Raw genomic sequence first — 21,043 nt, 5'->3', positions numbered from 1 at the left:
ATATCGCTGTTTTGGCGGCTGAAAGTTAAAAAAAATAAACAATTCTTACACAAACTTTTACATATATATTTATTTATTTTAAAAAGTACATAAAGGTTAAACATTTAGAACTTCAAGCAGTTTTATGTCCCATGTATCACTTTCTATCATGACATTTGCCGCTCCCAAGGACATGAGGGTGCTGGCAGATGATGGCAACTGGTTTTGTAATGCACATGGCCATCATGTTGTAATGCGTCATGATAAAACACCTATCTTGTGTGATTTATGGATTTCACAAGAGTGACAATGAGTCAATGACCTCTGGTTTGTTTTGTCAGAGTAACACTACATGAAAAATAACTGTGAAATGAACACAGACATTATTCATAACTGCATTCACATTCTCTCAAACATATGTCACATACACAGTCTCGTACAATAGACAGCACATGCACATAAGGTGTCAACCAATTCATAAACACATACAAAAGTTAGAGGCACACTTCCTTTGGAACGCTCAAATAAAATCTCCTCTCACACACAAACAAAACTAAACACCATTCACCATCCAAACATACCCATCCGAACAAAAATCATTCTGGTAGAAACACACAAACACACACACACACACACACACACACACACACACACCTAAACCTTAACACACAGTAATAGCAGAAACAAACCTGAAACCACATGCACTGAAAGCAATTTGACATTATTAACGTCAGTCCTGAAGATTCATGTCCTGAAGTAGACAGCGGATTGTCATAAGAGTCACAGCTAATACTCCCCAAAGGCCCTGATGGTGTCAGTGGACATCATCTAGACAGATTCTACTGACTACATGCAGTAAAGTCATCAGCTGATGAAAACTGTTCAACACAGTGTTTCATGTTAAGAGAATGGAGCGTTTTTGTATGTGATCTCAAATTTAAAATACAGATGGGTGACAAATTAAAGGAAAAACCTGATTTAAATGAGTGAAGAAACAACAAAAGCAGATGCTTCCACACAGATGCACTGCAATTAGACAATTAACAATCCAGCCATGCTCTGTGGTATGTATAAAAACACTGAGCAGGCCCAGTTGATTATGATTTTGGATCAAGGTGGCAAGAAGAAACGATCTATGTAACTTTGAAAGACGCTTCATTGTTAGAACAGTGTTTGAATACAAACTGCCTAGTGTTTGAATACAAACAGTGGCTAAAATGACATCTGCATTTAGATCAATGGGAAAGACGTCAGTAAATAGGGTCGGCACAGCACACATTTGATGCTCATGTATTAGTGCGATATGCAAGGTAAACCAGAAGCGCAACTCCCCAGGGGACTGAGAATGTCAATGCAGTTTGTGATCAGACTGTGTCAGCAAGAACAGTACGCCGACATAGCGAGAGATATTATAGTAGGGTTGCAGTGCATAACCCCCTTATTACAAATATGAATGCACATTTGAGTGTTCAGTGGTGCAAAAAACCATAGGCACTGGTCTGCAGAGATGGGTGAGTCATCTTTCACCATATTCTTAACAAGCAGCCGAGTGCATGGGTGGCGTACAGAAAGAGAACGGTACAGGCCTGAATGCTTCACCCCTACAGTGAGGCGATCTGGTAACTGTTATGCTGTGGGGGGCATTTTGCTGGCAAATTGTGTCCACTTGTCCCCTTAGAAGGAAGGGTCACTGCATATCAACACAAAGTTGTTCTGAGTGATAACCTTTGTGCAAAACATTTTGACCCTGATGGGAGTGGTGTCTTCCAGGATGACAATGCCCTCATCCACACATCCATCAATCCCTCCGTTTGTCATTGTATGCAAATACAATGACAATAAAGGCTTTCAATTAAATAGGGCACGAGGAGTCACTGAATAGTCTGATGAGTATGAAAACGATGTGAATCATATGCTATGACCTTCGCAAGTCACCAGATCTCAACCCAATTGAACACTTATGCAAGATTTTGGACCGATGTGTTAGAGGGAATATCTTTCGGAAGTATGGTGTTCCAACCCGCCAGTAGGGTTCCAGAGACTTGTAGAATCAATGCCAAGGTACACTGAAGCGGTTCTGGTGGTTCGTGGTGGCCCAACACCTTACTAAGCCATTTTATGTTGGTTTTTCCTTTAATTGAATCACCCCTCTGTATATGTGTGCAACTGTTTATGTGCTGATATGGAACAGCACCACAGCATGAAGATCAAACCTTTGGGGCCTTCAAACCTCTACTGCTCCCCATCAGTAATAGTGGGCAGTTCACACCTGCCCAAAGCATAACATAATATGAACTTGCACAGTCCATGGTAATGTAACTCAAGGCCATACACCATTGCAGACCTGACAGTGTTCTGACCGCAGGCAGTTGTTACTCCATCACTCAACAACAGTCATCTTGTATGTAACAAACATGATTACAGACCCCTCCCTGTTGGATGAGGGGGTCCTCTACCTCGTTATATCCTGAGAGACAGAAGGTAGAAGAGGCTGGTGGAGTCCTCCAGTAAGGTTCTTTTTTTTTTTTTTTTAAGGTTGGTGCTGCGCATCCTTCCTATCCTCCATGGCTGTGAGAACCCCACAGTAATGCAGAGAATAAGGTTCTTAATGAGCACTCACCATTTACCACTTCCATCCTCATGTGAAAGGTTAGAAATTCCCCCTCTGGCTCACATATCCCATCTCAACCCACACCCAGAAAGTCAAGATGGACCGGGTGTAGGAACACGCTCACCAACTTCCACCCCCACCCCCCCAATCCCCTCCCCTAGTCCCTGTCTCAGTGGATGATGTGCTCCAGGTATTGTGGGTGGGGATTCTCTTTGACATACTTCTGTATGTACCAGCAGGTTAGATGGGCCTTCAAGTCTTCCTCCACCACAAAGTCCATTGCCGCCTGCAATGCAGAGCAGAGACTGTAAACATTCACACAGGCCACCCACTGACAGGTAAGTTAAAACAAATCATCAAACTGGTCTGAGTTCCCTTGGATTCACACAAACCTCTTTGAAATCCACTCTGGCAATAGTTCTGCTTGGTAAATCTTATTTTTGTAACATAACTAACTTTCTTTTCAACACAGAAAAAATATATAAAATTACATGATGTAGCCTACAATCCCATTGCCAGTAGCAACAACAGCTATTCTGAAAATCTAGCATAAAGTCTGTTTTAACACAGACATTTCCACTTTCTGACTAGGTAAACACAGCATCCGTTATAATCAGATTAAGAACTGATGGTTCAGAAACGGAGAGCATAAACGCAAAGGATTGATCTGGGTTAAGCTCCTACTTAAGCTGGCTAGATGTTTCAATGACCATAGCATCGCACAACATAAATCTACTCTGCACACTGATTGTGACTGTGGGCAAACAAAGGGGCAAAAATGTAACATAGAAAGTGTCTAAGGGGCTGATGTGGGGTCTTAAAAACAACAAGTGGCTTAATAATGCTACTTTGTTGAAGGTATCTCTGCGCATTCTGGGAAATCTAAGGAATAGCTGGGACACAGTTCTTACATTTTGCATAAGCCATATATTAAAAAGTCAGAAAGGCTCTAAATTGAACGTACATCTTACTGAGATAATTGTGAACACACTCAACACCTATTCACAGATACTTGGGCTTACATTTTTCTGAATTTGGCCCTACCTCAATCAGATACTGCATTACCTCAGTTATGATTCAGATCTAATCCACACCAACTTCCCAACATTTGTTCTCATAACCCTCCATTATTTCAGTGTGATGACTATGATTTCCCAATACTGCACTCAGACAACCACTGAACTACATTTGTTTATGTTGTTTATATTTACATTTAGCAGACGTACAAGGGAGAGAACAATCAAGCTACAAGCTATGTTGTACGGCTGGGCTGCAGACACTACTTCATTCAATTCAAACAAACAAACTACTTTTAACTACTAACGTCTTGAGAGCATTCCTTTTCAATGTGGTAAAATATTGATTTGTTTACATTCATTTGGACAAAATTACAATCGAATTAGTGGGCTGACATATTAGATGATATTATCCTTTGAATTATCACAGACATAAAATGTGATTAAGTGATCGATTAGAAATACTTTTCATACTCCACCTTTGCCAGATGCTTGGCAATACCTCTCCCTCTAAATGCATCAGGAACCTCAGTGTGTTGCAGGTCCACAGTCTTTTTCCCCACGTAGTCATACAGCAAAACAGCTCGATCATGAGAACCTATGATATAAATTGTCATGTTAGAACACTGCACAGTGCTAATGAGAAGAAACAAGTGTTTACCATTTGCCACTGGGATTACATTATGTTTCAACATTGTATATCTTATATCTATATTTAACCCACAGTGAGAGGATATAACAAAAATAGCTGATTGCAGCGTGTCGATATTAATGATGCGTATAGTCACTTTACTTAAAATTCAATGGTTTAATTCAGATAGCCCATTCATTACGAAACAATATCTTGGCATTTCACATAACATGGAGTTACAAGGGCGCATACAATGCTCTGGACACCATTTACAACCAGATAAACTTTGCTCCAACTTCAGCAACTGTGGGCTTCAGTTCCACTACTTTTGTTGTCTCATATAGTTCCACTAAACAGGCAGCTAACGTGAACCAGTTGACACTAATTATTATTATTATAAAATTAATAAGTCTATGTTGTTTTAATAAAGGTATTTGACTTGGATGAAATATTACTCACATACACTATACATCTCACGAAGTAAGATATTGCTTCAAACCAAAACTACATAGTCCAAGTTTTAGGAAAAAGGAATGTTGACTCGATTGTTTTCCAGAGTAATCATCAATACCAGTGGACAAATCAGGAAGTAGATGTGTTACAGAAAAAGCTGCTAGCCAGCTAACGAACTCACTAGCATTTTGGCTGAGGGGGCAAAACATGCATACTTGTTCATTTTGGCAACCTACTTGCACTACAAGTTAAAAACAAACAAATAAAAGGGGCGCAAGTCCATGATGATAAGCGATGGCAACTGAAAAGCACAATTATCACCGAAATCCCAGCTTCAATGACACAAACTATAGCTGGAGGCGACTTACCTTGCTGCATGGCTAGCTCTCAAGCATTAATTAGCTTACTAGCTGGCTAGCTCGTTGTCTTGATCAGCTAACAGTCATTTCTAGCGAGGAGTCTAAAAAGTAATATTTGAATGCCAAAGAGTTAAACCTAACACAATTAACAGCTGAAAAGACAAGCACATAGTTATATGTTTTGTTTAACGCGTCATTCACTCTTGATTGAGGAAACAAAAGGAAAAGAAAACAGGGAGGTCGCATCTGGAACAGCCTATCAATGCCACCACCATATATACAGAATTTACCGTTTAGTCTGATTGTAAATTGCCGTCGTTTTTTGTCGTGGTCAACACGGAGTGGAGTACTGATTTCATTGACGATCATTTGCGCAGCTTGTGCCATGATCTTCTGCGTTTTACTGCTAAAACACGTTGTTTATCACAGCCCTAGTGAAAATTTCAATACGTGCGGAATCATACTCTCGCTAGCAGAGAGAACACGACCAACAAGCAAAAACACTCCATCGAAGGAAATCAGCTGTAAGGTCACATGACACACTTAAACCAATAAGCACCGAGAATATTTTTTTGATACTGTACATGCCCTGAGACGGTCGCATGTGTATCACCTGTAGTTGCAGAATTTGCAAAAATATTAGATTTGGGCAAATGCACTTACAAAGTAATTGTCGCCCGTCCATAACATTTTAAATTCACAATGTGTATTATGGCTGTTGGCGACGCACATTTTGGACAGTGACCAACAAATAATTTAGTGGCCTTATTACAAGAATTGTTACCATACTGTTCCTTACTGTTGTAACAGTTGTGAAATTCTCAATACTGCCTGCTGTCTTGTAGAGGGTGAGGTTACTGGTCCTGACTTGTAGCCTCACCGTATATATCAAATTGCTGACCAGAACATGAACAGACGCACTTGGTAAAATCAGTTGGTGATGTGATAGGTTGTTTTGCCAGCGATCACAAGGTCAACCGAATTTACCAGTATGGGTATTTGGGGGGCGATATTGATTCTTCAATTGTGTTGTGCAGCAGACTGTGGTTGTGCTATGGTGATATGTAGTTTGGTAATTGAATAGTTTTAGATCACTGTTTTCAAACTTGCATATGGATCTAGTGCATGGCTCCATATCTGAATTATAGTTCCAGATATCGTCTACATTTACGACTCATACACTTGTTAAAATGTTCTGTTATTATAACAATACTATTTAAGTATTGTCGCGAGTGACCCCAACATAACCTGCACATGCACATGCACCACCCTCCCACATTACATGCATAATCGGTGTATTCTAAGAAACTTGAACACCAGTTCTCAGCCAACGACTCTGCCTCTGTGTGGAAAGGGCTTAGGCTGATTACCAATTGTAAGCCTAGAGCCCCCCACTCCACTAACGACTCACGCCTGGCCAACAACATGAATGAGTTCTACTGTCGCTTTGATGGACAATGGAACAGTCCTGACACCGTCCTCCGTGACACCTCCCTCCAGCCCCAGCCCATCAACTGCACCGCCCCTACCACAGCAGAGGCCTGCGCCTCACAACTGCCCACCTCAGAGCCCCCTCTCTTTCCTCTCCACAGTGACGACTCTCTCCATCCTTGAGAGAGACGTCAACAGACTTTTTAAGACAGAACCCCCGCAAAGCAGCCGGGCCAGACTCTGTCTCTCCATCAATCCTGAAGCACTGTGCTGATCAGCTGTCTCCGGTGTTCACATACATTTTTAACACCTCACTGGAGACATGCCACGTACCAGCCTGCTTCAAGACCACCATCATCCCCGTCACTGGACTCAACGACTACTGGACTCAACGACTACAGACCCGTCGCCCTGACCTCTGTGGTTATGAAGGCATTTGAGTGAGTCCGCTTACAGGTGGGATGAGTGGGATGAGTCCGCTTACAGGTGGGAGATTGATCATCTGGTGACCTGGTGTGGGCAGAACAACCTGGAGCTAAATGCTCTGAAGACAGTGGAGATGGTCGTAGACTTCAGAAGGAACCCAGCCCCACCCACCCCCATCACCCTGAGTGACTTCCCAGTCGACACTGCGGAGTCCTTCCGCTTCCTGGGCACCATCATCTCCCAGGACCTCAAGTGGGAGCTGAACATCAGCTCCCTCACCAAAAGAGCTCAACAGAGGATGTACTTTCTGTGGCAGCTGAAGAAGTTCAACCTGCCAAAGACAATGATGGTGCACTTCTACACCTGCATCATCATCGCCAATGACAAAGGCAGACTGCAGCGTATCATCCGCTCTGCCGAGAAGGTGATTGGCTGCAATCTGCCATCTCTACAGGACCTGTTCGCCTCTAGGACCCTGAGGCGGGCAGGTAAGATTGTGGCCGATCCCTCCCACCCGGGTCACAAACTCTTCGAGGTCCTTCCCTCCGGCAGGAGGCTGCGGTCCATCAGGACCAAAACCTCACGCCACAAAACCAGCTTCTTCCCGGTTGCCGTTGGCCTTATTAACAAGGCCCGGGACCCCCACCTGACGTGGACACTTATCCCGCCCCCACACCTCAAGCCTGTGTTATGTTAACACACACTACATTGCACACTGCACATTGCACATCCACTTTTGCACTCCTGCCCTGCTTTTTGTATTGTAGTACTTATTGTGTTTGTGTAGTACTTATTGTGTTTGTATGTTTTATGTTCACTGTATGCACCTATACACCAGAACAAATTCCAGGTAGGTGTAAACCTACTTGGCAATAAATACTATTCTGATTCTGATTCTGATGTAGCTAATTGGTTACTGGGGGTAAAGCCCAATTTATGGTTGTCCGTTTACTGAGACACGGAGAGCCCTCTCCGTCATGGCAAACCCTCTATGAGCACCTCTCCGTGGCCTGTCGTGCACCTCCCAAATTTTGTAACGATCCGTCTCCGTCAATACATCGCTGTTTACCTTGTGGGTAGTAGTATGCCAACATTAGATAGCTGGCTCAGACACCTCGCAAATCCCCTCAGACGTATTATTCACTAACAATAACAGGGTTTTTACATTTTACAGTCTATTTCTTGGTAACTTTAAAAAAATCTAAGCAAAAGAAGTCAAACAAACAACTTTTTTAATTGCTTCGCAACACCCACAACCGTCGGAGAACCATAAATGAAAACGAGTCCGTCAAAGCAACTGCGTGACCACGGAGTAAAGCTTAAGCTTTTTACGCAGGCATGCAAGACACGCAAGAGCCCCTTGCATCCTTGCGAGCCCCCTCCGAGCACCTCTTGCGTGCTTGCGTGCTTGCGTGCGTCTCCCAAATTTTGTAACTATCCGACAAGGCTACCAGGTTTGGTCTAACAAAAAGTCAAACAAACAACTTTCAAATCGCTGTTTATCTTGTGGGTAGTATCTAATGCTAACATTAGATAGCTAGCTCAGACACCTTGCAAATCCCCTCAGACGTATTTTACTATAAATGTTCACAAGTCCGTCGATGCAACTGCGTGGCCAAGCAGTAACGCAGTTGCAGAAGCATATATGGACCTTAACGGAGTCGTAGAAGTATACTTCGACCTTTTGTAGGTGCAGTGTGTCGCTTGTGCAATAAAAAACTGGCTGAAGTCAGCCTTGTTTGTTTGTTGTTGTTGTTAAGAGGTGCCTTATTTGGTTGGTTCAAATTGGCTAGCCAGATTTCTCCAATTTGGGTTTTTGTTTTAGGAATCTCTCTTGACTGTTTTTTTTTTGTAAAACTGCTTCTTAATTAAGTAAAATTCTAAGCATTCTAAATGTGTCTTGGAATCTATAAGTAGAGAACGGAAGGGAAGGGAGAGAGAGGAGTTGGGCTACATTGCTACAGTGTGTATGTAGGTAGCGATAGCTGTGCATTTTGGATAGGTGATCATTTGGTGGGCCACATTTACACAGATGTGCACAGACTACAGCATAGTTGTAATGTAGGCTTATGCCACAAACAGCACTGTCTCTAGACAATCAGACACAGAGCTTTTTTGAATGGCTTTATTCCTGTTGGTAAGAGGTCACTTGTATACAGACCCTGAGTAAAGGACATATTGATCAGACAAACATACATAATAGAACTAAAAGACAAACAGTCATAGACACACATATCAAGCTAAACAGACAGCTAGACTGACAGGCAGCCAGAGACAGTTAAAAGGCACAATACGTATATGTTTCCACAAGTAACATCTAGCATTAACCACTTCTTTAGATTAACTAACAACTCATGAATGTGTGAGCAAATGTCAGGCATTGATTAAAAAGCAGTCTGGGACATTTTTGGGGGCTTAACCTTTTTCACTGTCTCCTAGTCGGTTCACAATTTGAAAATCCCATCTTCTACATATTTAAAAGAATTGCTGCTTGTTGCATCTTTATTGGTTGAATAGCATGACATTCTTGTTCCTCAATTGATTGATTGATTGATCGTATGGCCTCATGTACAATCTCAGACATATATAGACACATTAAGACACATTAGTAATTTTAAGATTGTTGTATTGAAGACAACCCCCACTATGACATCTGGTATCTCCAATGGTCATCAGTGGTCAGGGCTCATCTAACTGATACTTTACTTGTGGCAGGAGGATGGGCTGACCAACATTTGGGTTAATATTAACTTGCCACTTTACAGTCCCATTTTATGTGTGTAAACTAATTTACAGAGTAGGCCAATAGACACATATAGACACTTTCAGGATGAGAGGGACCTGCTTTATAACAGTGTTCTCTCAAGCCTAAAGGTCATATTAATTTGCCTAGCAACAATCTGTTTTTGCTTGAACCAACACCTTATAAAAGCACCAGTAAATGCTGCCAGTAACTGAAGCAGCTTGTAATCTAGGAGATACACTGTTTGCTCATTCTTCATTCAGCTCTACATAAAACTGTTATACAGATGCCTGGCAGCTAGGCTGATTGCTTGCGGTTGTGAACTGTATTAGTTTATGCAATACTGAGTTAATGGGGTTATGTATTTCATGTTGTGAAGTTGGTGTGAATTTGATGCGTCTGCGTTTGTGATCCATGTAGTGCAGTGTGTGGAATCAGTGAGACACAGAGAGTGTGTGTGTGTGTGTGTGTGTGTGTGTGTGTGTGTGTGTGTGTGTGTCTGCCTTTCATGTGTAAGATCCTGGCCTTGCTACCCCCTCTCCTCCACTATTTTTCTGAGTGTTTTGATCACATCTTCCCCACTGGCCCAAGTCACCACGTTGGCCCGGAACTTCCCTGGCTGTGCCTCAGCCATCTCTTGGATTAGCCGGTGCATTGGGAAATCTCGCCGGGGGAACACGGTGTCCCGCTGCGACAGCGTCAGGGATGGGCAGAAGTCATTGGCCCCGTCGCCGACGTAGAAGACTCGCTGGAACGGCCGGCCTCCCCTCTCCCTCACTCGTCTAGCTATGTACTCACGCACCACCACAGCCTTGCAGAAGTTGATGGGACAGCGCTGACACTCGTGAGAGTGGAAGGGCCTGAGCTGCAGCTGCCCGTTGCGGTCAAAGTGAGCAGGGTTGCTGAAGACGCGCAGGAAGACTGTGCGGAAGCCGGCGCGCGTCAGCCATGACTCAATGAAGAGGGTGTTGGCGTCTGACACGCACACGACCTCGAAGTCCTGCGGCGGACGGGACTGGAGGAAGCGCAGGAGTGCCAGGATCCCAGGGCAGGCCGGAATCTGCTCGATGATGGAGCGGATGGTCGGCTCGTTGACACCCTGCTCGGCCAGGTAGGCCAGCACGCGCTGCATGTATTCGTTGTAGCGGTTGGGCCTATAGGTGTCTTTCAGCCACCCAGGGAGCACCCCTCCCGGAGCTGCCTGGACCACCATGTCGTCACTGGTCTCGTCCACCAGTGTCTCATCAAAGTCGAAGAAGATTAGAAAGCGACGGTCACCGGGCGGAGGAGCCTCAGCCATGTTTCCACGACGATGGTGGTGGTGGGCAACCTCAGCAGCTGAGGGATGTGCTGGGGTAAAACAGCAATTGAAAACAGAATCTCGCATGATTGCATGGGATTCAGCACACTCTTTGGTTGCTCTGGGCACTACTTGTTATTCTTTAATTTCTGAGTGAATGAGGATTCTGGGAAATGTCAGAATGAGAAATGAAAGTGTGGGGACAGAAGAGGTGGAGTTAAGAACACAACACAAGAAAGGACAGAACAAAGAAGAAACATAAAATAGTTGGGAAATTCCAGTTATCTTAACAAATTTTAGGAGATGTCGGCTGGGGACAATTGTAACGCATTACAATCGTTTGCGATCAATGACTGAGTGAAGCAACCACAGGTCTAGCGCCACTTATGGTGGGGTGCAGTGTCTAACTCCGCCCATCCTCATGTGTTTCAGTGACAAAGGCTGTTTTCCATGTCACTTTTCTCGTCTAAACTGTCTTTCCATCGACACCGTCTAATTCAAATAATTAGTTTTGCCCATGCTCATATCTGGAATTTTTTTTATTTTCTGTAAAGACTACAAGTTACAGAAAACCCGTGCACGGCTATGCACGGCTGTTGCCGTAAATTTGACTTCACCCCTTCAAACTGGCATGTTACAATTGTCCTCGGCCACTGTTACATCTGTCCCCGACACATTACAACTGTCCCCAAGGCACTCACTGCATTTAGATGAAAATTAGAGAAAAAGTAAGGCACATGTACTAGAATTAGTGAAGTAAACGAAATATGTATGTTGCGTGTTCAATTGAAAAGTGTCCCTTATGCCGTTTTTTTGCAACAAGATCAAAAGTACAAAACAGCAAAGAGCGTTACAACTGTAACTGGTCTCCCCCTATCCCTGTAGAAATATGTGTTGTGACATCGTTTCCACTTACCTTTCCACAAATTTCCCCGCGGTGGCTCAAATCTGTGTAACTAGTAAGACAAATTGTCAAGCAACATTAGTTTATGTGCAATAGATATACAGATGTACGACTTTCTTCTAGACTAGTTTTACAAAAAATGAACAACTCATTATAATTAGGCCGTCAAGGAAAAAGTGTGAAAGTTGAACTAGCATTTTGACGCGCACAGTAGGCTATTAAAAGATTTTTTTTGTAAAGAACCCTAAGTGAGTATTTCCTGTCATTTTCACTTTGGTTCAATTAAGACAGAATACAATACTACGAATCATACTTTACATAGGATGAGAGAGTCTTTGTCCAGTTATTTGTGGAATACCTGGTGGGTTATGTCCTCTCAGACGCAGCAGCGTACCGCTTCAAGGGTAACTCACAAGATTTGCTTTCGAGTGCTCCCATCAGAACACCCTGTACACGGGTCTCTCACTGCCTCCTTCTGCCTATTTCCAGGAACAAATATTGCAGGCAGTGTTTTAAAGACCGGTCTAAACCACAGCTCAGGCAACTGGATGACGTCAGCTGTCGTGCTCTGCAACGCTCCGCCCTTCGCGATTACTTAACGTAACCATCACATCCAGTCGCTCTCGACTGATGAAGAACCGATTCCTTAGAAAGAGCACCCGTCTAATAGCAGCCTATGCTGTACATATGTGGGCTATTTTAGGCGCAAGATGGGGGCTGTAAGCTATGTGTGTGCTAAGTACAGGGTGCCTAGTATGTCATTATCACCCCCCCCCCCCCCCCCCCCCCATCTCTGTCTGGAAATGAAAGATTTGGACCACCCTCCCCTCTGCCTGTCTGTGTTTGCACTGACGCATACTCTCACTTCCACTCGTTTAAAATAGTGAGTGTGTGAAAGAGATGGAGAGAACAGAGGACAGAGAAATTAGGGGAAAGGGAGATAAACAAGTCGAGAACCTTAGCTGTCCTCAGTGAATAAAACCTTTTTTCACCTTTGCCTTTTCCTGTAAATTTTTTTTGCAAGGTACCGAAAATGTACTCTTCGCCTGTGTAAAACCCTTATCTGTGTGTCCCACAGTAAGCACAAACACAGTAACACACAGTACAGGACTCCTCTGACCTACTTTTTTTGTTTGTCTCAGGCTCAGAACTGTGAGTTCACCCCAAGGCACGTGCCTGCATACCACCAGCTTCAGAACAGAAGCCTCTAATCAAATGTACACTCACTCATTTTTCAGGTCAAACAAGTAAATCTTCAATAGACAGTATTACTTAGAAACTCCACCTGGTTAGGCAGACACCAAACAGTAAAAGATTAGCCAATGCAAAGTCCTAAAACTGATCAGTGTTTTCTTTTCTTATTCCAGACACCCATGGAAACGACCTACCTTAACCCCACTGCTGCACGTACAGGTATTTTCCTCCTACTCCACATAAACCAGTGGCGTTCTGGATACTGGATAATACACAAACCGAACAAGTGACATGTAACCTCACTGCAAACAGCATAGGGAGGAGAGCTACAGTCTACATCAGCGACTCTGAGGAAGGCACATGATTCCAAAAGCCAGCTAGGGTCAGGGCTGGAGTGTGTGCTGCTGCAGCAAATCTGACTACAGAAAATCCAGGCTTGTGGATTGCCTCCATAAACAGGAGATTGAGATACAGGCAGCTACGTTACTTGCGTTGATTTGCACATTATACTGAGTGTTAGGACTCAGAGAGGGACAATTTACAGAGTAGTTTGCCAAGGCAAACCAGGCTAGTATGACCTGTGTGGCTCTCTTGTTGCCATACCGCCACTTGTGCTGCTACCAGAGCTTCCGCGTTTCCATCCACAGCAACTCCCAATTGTGCTGATGGTTTACAAGTACATGTTCCAACTTATACACTTTTCCACAAATATAGAAACAAGACATGCCCATGTATACGTTCAGATATTAAATGAGACTCTCAGAATTCGGTTGTTGTAATTATGGCTACAGTTTTTTTTTACTTCTGAAAGTTAGCTGAGTGTTAAATGTACATTATCAAAAAAGGCCATCGTTACATCATCATAAATGCATCTTTCTGACATTATCGCATAAACAATCAAAACAAACAAAACAAGAAACAAACTGCAGATTGTGGTAAAGCTGCACAGATTTGTACCAGACTCACAATGATAAAATACTCACTGCTACACTGAAGTGGTTAAAATGCAGAAAAAAGAATATTGAGTAAAAAAAAACAAAAAAAAACAAAACAAAACACATCTTTAAAGAATATACATCATTGTTTGTCTTTTTTTTTTTTTTTTTTAACTAGCGAGATTTTAGTAGAAAGTGCATTCTATATACCAAGGAAAAAAGGAGGAGAATCAGAAACAGACAATACAGAAAAAAAAAAAAAATTCAAAAACAATTTGGATTTATTATTTAGCCCATCCACCTTATGACTGGCGCAGGGCACAGGAGGAAAACTTTCTTCTGGAGGATGTGTCTGTTGACTTAGTAGCTCTATATACAATGATATCACTGGGAATTCTGACCACAGCGTTGTTAGCATGCTACTTTTGTGGTGCTATTTTTAATTTGTATACCCTAATCATATTTCACTTTATTGAAAAAATGTTCACCTTAAAAGTTACAATCAATTGTGTGTCGAGTAATCTCACGAGGTGTAATACTGCGTTAACGTTAACCCTAACCTAAAAGAGTTCAGCTAGCTAGCTCTGGTTGACTTGAAAGCTACGAGGTATTAGAATATAACTTTTTTTTTTTTTTTAAATGACTATTATTGGAGATGAAATATCTGAATCTGAAACGTTTTCATGGTGCATTCTAAAAGTTCCACCATGCTGTGAACAACTGTGATGGACAGCTACCTTATTACTTCACTATGCAAAATAACCTGGTGAGCGGTTTGACCCGCCGTGAGAAAATGCCAAAAAAAGGGACCAGAGTGGATGAAACCAATGATGATAATATTGACCATGGTGTCTGAAGAGTCTTAACCCTCACAGCACCTCAAAGATGATTCTCCTCCTTTTCTCTCATCTCTCAGCCATCTAGACACACACACACACACACACCCTCCAAAATGCACACATCACAGAACACACTTTTCCCACAATACTTTGTCAGTCTCCACCCTCACCTGTGCCCCTCTCTCGTAGCAGTAAAGTGCCTAGGATTAAAAACAACTACACCAATTTGGAAAAAAAGAGGAAAAAAAACAAATCACAAAAAAGCCCAGCCATAATCCAGCTCACTTCCTGGGGTGCATCACAAAATAGCTCCTCACTCTTTTCCAATTTTGGATTCCTTTCAGTGATGCGGGGCGATGCGCTGTGCCCTTGGCAGGGGTTAGTGGGCGCCCTGAGACAGGTAGCGCTGAACAGGCGCACCCTTCTCTCCCCCTTTACCATCTTTCCCTCCTTTCATTCCCCCACCAACAGTTTCAAGAACCAAGAACCAAGCGACAGACCTCTAGCAGCTGAATCAAAGGTATCATTACTCTCCATCCATCCATCCATCCCTCCCTCCCTTTCTCTCTCTCTCTCTCTCTCCCCCTCACACTCACACACACACACACTCACACTCACACTAATGAATCATGACAAATATCTGCGCTCATCCACCCCCAACACCCTTCACCAAACTCCAGAAAGACAGAGAAAGCAGCTTTTCATATCAGCACCACAGGGGGTATACATCACTGCTATTGAACTCGCTCAATCACACAAACACACACACATAATGAAACTCCATCAAAAGAACATTCTAGAGGGAGTCCAACCCACTCATCAAAGTACATGTCTGTCTGCAAAACCAGCCTTAACACACACCCCCACATACGCGTAAAAACAAACATATACTGTATACACGTAAATTATGATTACACTTAAAAATGAGATTTTCCTTAAAAAAAAACAAACAAAAAAACAATGAGGATACAGTAAATATGTCTATACGCTTACAAAAATTTGGTGAGTGTGTTAGAATATAAAACCATTAAATTCCATTTTTTTTAATCTATTCCTATGAAAGCAGGACAGCGCTGTCTCTTTTCCGAAAGAGGACTCTTCCATCTTCATATTCACTTGGCTGGTTTTTTCCCCCGACTTTCCCAAAGACGTGTCCTTTCCTCCGACAACAACCTGACACCATCAACACCAGTCTGATTGAAGACAACCCCGCACAAGGTCACATTCAGAGGATCCGAGCTACCATGTCCGAATCAGTTCTAAGTGCCCTAAACGCACACGTTCAATATGTCTGTGATTGTATGTGTATGTGTGAAGTGTGAAAGACGACCAAAAAAAAAAAAAAAATGGACAGACTTGCGTCCTTATGACTCCAGAAGACCTGACACTCTCCTCAGGAGATGCGGAGAGGAGACCTGTGTTGAGGTTTGTTTTAGTTTTAGTTATTTTTTGTTGTTGTAATAGTTGTGAGGAACGACCGGTTTCAAACATCACGCCAAGACCTCACCTGTAACCGGCACATGTTTCTGATTAAGAGAGTAACCCGTAGAACCATAGGCAGCAGCAGCTGAGTAGACATTAGTTTGTGAGAGACAGAGCGAGAGAATGAGAGAGGAGAGGTACTGTTTCACTAGTATAAAGCAAATCGTTTTCAAATGAGGAAGCCTGTGTTGTGAGCGGTGTCGGGTGTTGTGCCTGCATGTGTGTGTATTATGTCTATGTAAGTGCATGGTAAATGTCAACAGGGAAAACATGGGTTTGACCCAGGGCATAGTCATGTCAGAATGTCAAACTCACATGAACACGCAAGCATCTAACTATCATGTCTTAAGAGAACTTGTGGAAGTCAACAGTGGAGCTTCACACTCTATATATGTATATGTATATGTGTGTGTGTGTGTGTGTGTGTGTGTGTGTGTGTGTGTGTGAGGGAGAGTGAGAAAGCGTCATTTTTTTCTGTCACTATTTAATTTGCACTCCAACAAAGGATGGTGCATGGGGCTCTGAGGGTGCATTTCCTAGAAGATGAGTGGTCGTGTATGTGTATGTGTGTGCGTGTGCGTGTGCGTGTGCGTGAGAGAGAGAGTCAGGGCTCAGTGGTGTTGCTGGCCAGGTCCCGTACCCTTGTCAGGCTGGGTCAGGTGGCGCAGGTAGCTGTCCTCCTGGCCGCAGTGGTTGATTGGCTCACTCTTGAACAGGGCAGGTGGCGGGGGCAGCAGGGAGACCGGCGGGATTGGCAGAGCATGCTGGGCATGACCGCCGTGAGGGGCGTGGCTGGTGTGCACCTGCTGCCCGTGCTGTTGCTGCTGCTGCTGCTGTTGTTGTTGTTGTTGTTGCTGCTGCTGCTGCTGCTGCTGCGGGTGGTGGTGCTGCTGCTGGGTGGAGTGGGGCACCTGCAGGTGGAGGTGCGAGAAGCTGTGCCCGACGCCCCCGCCCCGCTGCTGGAGCGCGCCCCCGGCCCCCGAGCCCATAATGCAGAGCGAGGCGGAGCTGACAGCGGGACTCACCACTGCTGGAGGCACCTGACCCGGGGGGAGGCCGGACGCAGAGGAGCTGGGGATGGGGGTGAGGTGCAGGGGCATAGCGAGGGAGGCGGGCTGGAGGGTCACGGGGCTGGTGACCCGGAAGCACTTCTCCTTGTGCGCCTTCAGCATGTTGGAGAAGCGGAAGCGCTGGCCGCACACGTCGCACGGGTAGGGCTTCTCACCGGTGTGGGTGCGGCGGTGCCGCTTCATGTTGGGCCGGCTGGTGAAGCTCTTCCCACAGATCTCACAGATGAACGGCTTCTCTCCTACAGAGAGAGAGAGCGAGGAGAGGAGAGGAGGAGAGGAGAGAGAAAAGAACCAAGAGAAATGGGGTAAATTGAGAAAAGATTGTCAGATAGGCACAGAGATAAAGGAGGCGGAAATAGAGGAGGCGAGGGGTGAGGGAGAGAGACAGGGAGGAAGAAGAGGGAGATGGGAAGGTGAGATGAGAGGGTGATGAGGAGAGGAGTGATAACGCCGGATGTGATGACGGTCTACAGATGTGTGAATAGGTACCCAAATTAGCCTCCAATTAGACAACTGAGACTTATTTCACTGAGCTGCGCACACACACACACACACACACTCAAATTCCCTCACAGACAAAATCTGTCAAGTCCACACACACACACACACACACACACACACACACACACACACACACACACACACGGTCTCCTACGCATTCAGTCACTCTCTTCCTCCCTCATGCAGATTTTCTCTTGTGCAGTTTGTCATGACTAATTTGAACCAGAGGACCTAAAAAAAACTTTTCCTTTACATCCTCACGGTTACATTGTCAAGGTTTATGATTTCGATTCTTCGCGTACATCCTGTTTGAAGAACACCTTTCGTGTGTCTTACTTTGGAACATACATTCAAATTCCACTGGAAGTGAAGTGTGTGGGATTCTAGTTTTCCGAACTGTTCTTGCCGTTTTTAAATGTTGCCTTCTTTAAAGCCTGTGGGAAATTGTGCATGTATGCAAGCACGCGCATGCCGGGTGTATTGCAGGGCACTGCATGGTTCCCTGGGTGTGTCCGCCACCGCAGTCTAAATCTGTCCATGAGAGGGAGGAAACCAGGGAGAGGAAAACATGAAAGAAGAGGAGAGCTGGACAGCAGGGGCAGAGCAAACATCTCCCTGTGTGTGTGAGCACTTTATTTGGGGATACTTTTTCAGTGTATTGCGTGTTCACGCACACAGGTATGTGTGTGTGTGTGTGTGTGTGTGTGTGTGTGTGTCTCACCTGTGTGAGTCTTCATGTGCTCGTCGAAGTACTGCTTCATGTTGAAGTCCTTGCCACACCACTGGCACATGAACTGCTTGTGGCCGATGTGGATGCTCATGTGGGAGCGCAGCTGGTACTTGTACTGGAAGCGCTCGTCACAGTTCTGCAGAGGTGATAATTAAGAATGTGTTTTAACACATACACACTTGCAAACTCACGCCCATACCCTCAATCACAGCAGTTCTCTGCAGGTGTGAAGGAACAAGACAAAAGTTGATATCCACTATATACAAACCCTGAACATACACACAGAGTTGTTCAATAAAATGGAACTGTACTGGAAGAACACAAAAAGTCAATTTCACATATATACAACCCAAGGGAAACGGCAGGGACAGACAGGACTGGAGACATTGCTATGCCAGTCTGTAATATAGCAGGCAAGCAGTACTTCAGTAGCCTTCTATTACTGCTCATGACTCTGTCATTACAGCACTATTTATAAGCAACACAGCACCACGCAGCCCCACCTAGCCATCACACACACACACACAGCCGTCAGAGTAAGTGGCTCCCCGCCCAGACCACCCTTGTCCAACCACATCCACCTGGTTGCCCATCACTATGGCAACCGTGACGTACACTGCCTATGGAGGATGTGCATCTGAATGCTGATGTGGAGTTTCTCGTTGACAGTATGAGCTTGGTCAGTGTAGTCATACAGTGCAACGCCACTATAATGCGATAGTATTTCAGCTGGCTTTGAATATCCAGCAGCACCAGACTGAGAACTGCTGAATACAGCCATGCAAGAATTTACCACATCTACACTCAACTTCATAAGCTGACTCTCATGCTCTGTGCCTTGTTCATGACTTTAAGATAGGTGAGTTGAGGACATTTTTGCCTGTTTCTTTCCACTAAGTTCAAGTTGTGATGGTGGTTTGGGATGGCATAAACTATACAAGTGTACTGTTTGCCCGCGCACACACACACACACACACACAACCCAGCAGTCTTTTTTTCTGTGTGTGCATGGCAGTGTGGGTGTATTTAGGCCCCTTCTGGTTTGCTGTTCAACTCCTCTTTTCTGACTGAATCTGTAATGCCTGTGCTGTCGAATAAGCCAAAAATAAATAAATGGACATCCATCCAAATTCATGTCACATGAATAAATAACCTCTTTGGCAGGAATTAATAAATATGTTTGTTCAGGTAAGCCTTAGCAGATTTTAGACTAATTAAATAGTGGTGTGGCAGAGAATTGGTTATTTACCCCAACCCCCTTCAGACACATCCATACACCCTGTACAAATCTAACCAACAAGTAAATCCAGTGTTGTTCACAGTTCATATAAAAAGAACACAAATATCCAATGATCCAACACAGACTGCAATAGAAAAGACAGACAGTGAACACATTTATTGCAACAGTACATATTCAAGCATGGCTGAATATTCAATGTTTATATGCGTGTTTGTTTATTTGTGTGTGTGTGCGTGTGTGTGTGTGTGTGTGTGTGTGTGTGTGAGTAATTGAGAGAGACTGGGTGTGTGTGTTTACCTCACAGCGGAAAGGTTTTTCTCCTGAGTGCTGCAGTGAGTGCACCTTTAGGGACATGCTCCGCTTGAAGGACTTTCCACACGTCTCACATGTGAATGGCATGTCCTTAGTGTGCGCTACAGGTGGGGAGAAGGGACAACAGTCATGAGAGCAAAGGCAGGTTTATGTATGCGTGACAGTTCTCTCAGGAAAAGTCTTACATTTACATTTAGTCATTTAGCAGACGCTTCTCCAAAGCGACGTACAAAGGAGAGAACAATCAAGCTACGAGCAGTAGAGACCTAAGCAGGATCATCAATGCAAGAAGTCTTAGTTAATTGTGCCTGGAGAATCGATCCTACCCTGCCCTGACTAATTAGGGTTCACATGATAAGAGCTGTGTGTGTGTGTGTGTATGGGTGTAAGTGTGAGTACACATACGTACCGACCATGTGTTTGCGCACATGCGCCATGGTGTAGAACTTCTTCTCACAGATTTCACACGCAAACTTCTTCTCAGCGTAGCCATGGACAATCTTTATATGCTCGTGTAGGGACCATAGTTTCTTAAACGACTTATTACATGATACACACTGTAAAACACACACGCACACACACACACACGCACAGGCACACACAGAGGTTATAACATGGAATTGTGTAAAGTGAAAGAGCATTAGAACACAAATAGTGACTATATTTCTTATGGCTATTCCCTCAAAGAGTCAATCAGTAGTGAGAGCATCTCACAATAAAGTAAAGCTAAGCTAGTAGTCCCTAGTGGACCCACACAATGTGGTACGCAGCATAACAATGAACCACACCCAAGACCACAGGAGCAGGTGACCAAAGTCTGATTGATCTTTCACAAATCTATTAGCCCTGATCTAATCAGCGGCTGGAGGGGAGTTAAATGGTTAATT

General features: G+C 44.1%; 3 protein-coding genes across 8 annotated transcripts in view; all 3 read right to left on the bottom strand.

The window, feature by feature from the left end:
- Positions 1 to 55: 55 nt before the first annotated feature.
- Positions 56 to 5,580, bottom strand: natd1. Its single transcript, XM_012816829.3, has 3 exons — positions 5,340 to 5,580; positions 4,086 to 4,204; positions 56 to 2,876 (listed from the first exon to the last, which is right to left on the bottom strand). The coding sequence occupies exons 1-3, from the start codon at positions 5,434 to 5,436 to the stop codon at positions 2,760 to 2,762; spliced, it is 333 nt and encodes a 110-aa protein (XP_012672283.1). The 5' UTR covers positions 5,437 to 5,580; the 3' UTR covers positions 56 to 2,759.
- Positions 56 to 21,043, bottom strand: part of znf652 (zinc finger protein 652) — a 30,393-nt gene continuing 9,405 nt past the window's right edge. For 4 of the 5 annotated variants that reach the window (XM_042707468.1, XM_012816824.3, XM_031567071.2 and 1 more), the window contains 4 exons: positions 20,566 to 20,713; positions 20,142 to 20,257; positions 18,596 to 18,740; positions 13,821 to 17,612 (listed from right to left, as the gene is read on the bottom strand). In XM_042707468.1, the coding sequence (XP_042563402.1) occupies positions 16,915 to 17,612; positions 18,596 to 18,740; positions 20,142 to 20,257; positions 20,566 to 20,713 (1,107 nt within the window). In that variant the 3' untranslated portion in view covers positions 13,821 to 16,914. Of the gene's footprint in view, positions 634 to 13,820; positions 17,613 to 18,595; positions 18,741 to 20,141; positions 20,258 to 20,565; positions 20,714 to 21,043 lie in introns of those variants that run through there. The other variant, XR_004163631.2, reaches the window with a different exon arrangement.
- phospho1 (phosphoethanolamine/phosphocholine phosphatase 1) lies at positions 8,447 to 13,686 on the bottom strand. Of its 2 annotated transcripts, none has more exons than XM_042707477.1 (4): positions 13,242 to 13,686; positions 12,212 to 12,332; positions 11,866 to 11,905; positions 8,447 to 11,115 (listed from the first exon to the last, which is right to left on the bottom strand). In XM_042707477.1, exon 4 carries the CDS (start codon positions 11,034 to 11,036, stop codon positions 10,179 to 10,181), a length of 858 nt encoding a protein of 285 aa, XP_042563411.1. In that variant the 5' UTR covers positions 11,037 to 11,115; positions 11,866 to 11,905; positions 12,212 to 12,332; positions 13,242 to 13,686; the 3' UTR covers positions 8,447 to 10,178. The 2 variants fall into 2 exon arrangements, with proteins under 2 accessions (XP_042563411.1, XP_031422940.1); XM_031567080.2 differs by having other exon boundaries at positions 8,447 to 10,999.

Source organism: Clupea harengus, chromosome 1, assembly GCF_900700415.2.
Source record: "Clupea harengus chromosome 1, Ch_v2.0.2, whole genome shotgun sequence".
NCBI lineage: Eukaryota > Metazoa > Chordata > Actinopteri > Clupeiformes > Clupeidae > Clupea > Clupea harengus.
This window is presented reverse-complemented; position numbering and strand designations above follow the sequence as displayed.

What these genes read in the sequence shown, in the direction of transcription:
- phospho1 (XM_042707477.1), bottom strand. Translation starts at nt 11,036, where the DNA reads ATGCGAGATTCTGTTTTCAATTGCTGTTTTACCCCAGCACATCCCTCA.
- natd1 (XM_012816829.3), bottom strand. Translation starts at nt 5,436, where the DNA reads ATGGCACAAGCTGCGCAAATGATCGTCAATGAAATCAGTACTCCACTC. An exon ending in ATTTACAATCAGACTAAACG is followed by an intron (nt 4,205 to 5,339) that starts GTAAATTCTGTA and finishes TTTATATCATAG; the next exon opens with GTTCTCATGATCGAGCTGTT. An exon ending in TTGCCAAGCATCTGGCAAAG is followed by an intron (nt 2,877 to 4,085) that starts GTGGAGTATGAA and finishes TCTGCATTGCAG; the next exon opens with GCGGCAATGGACTTTGTGGT.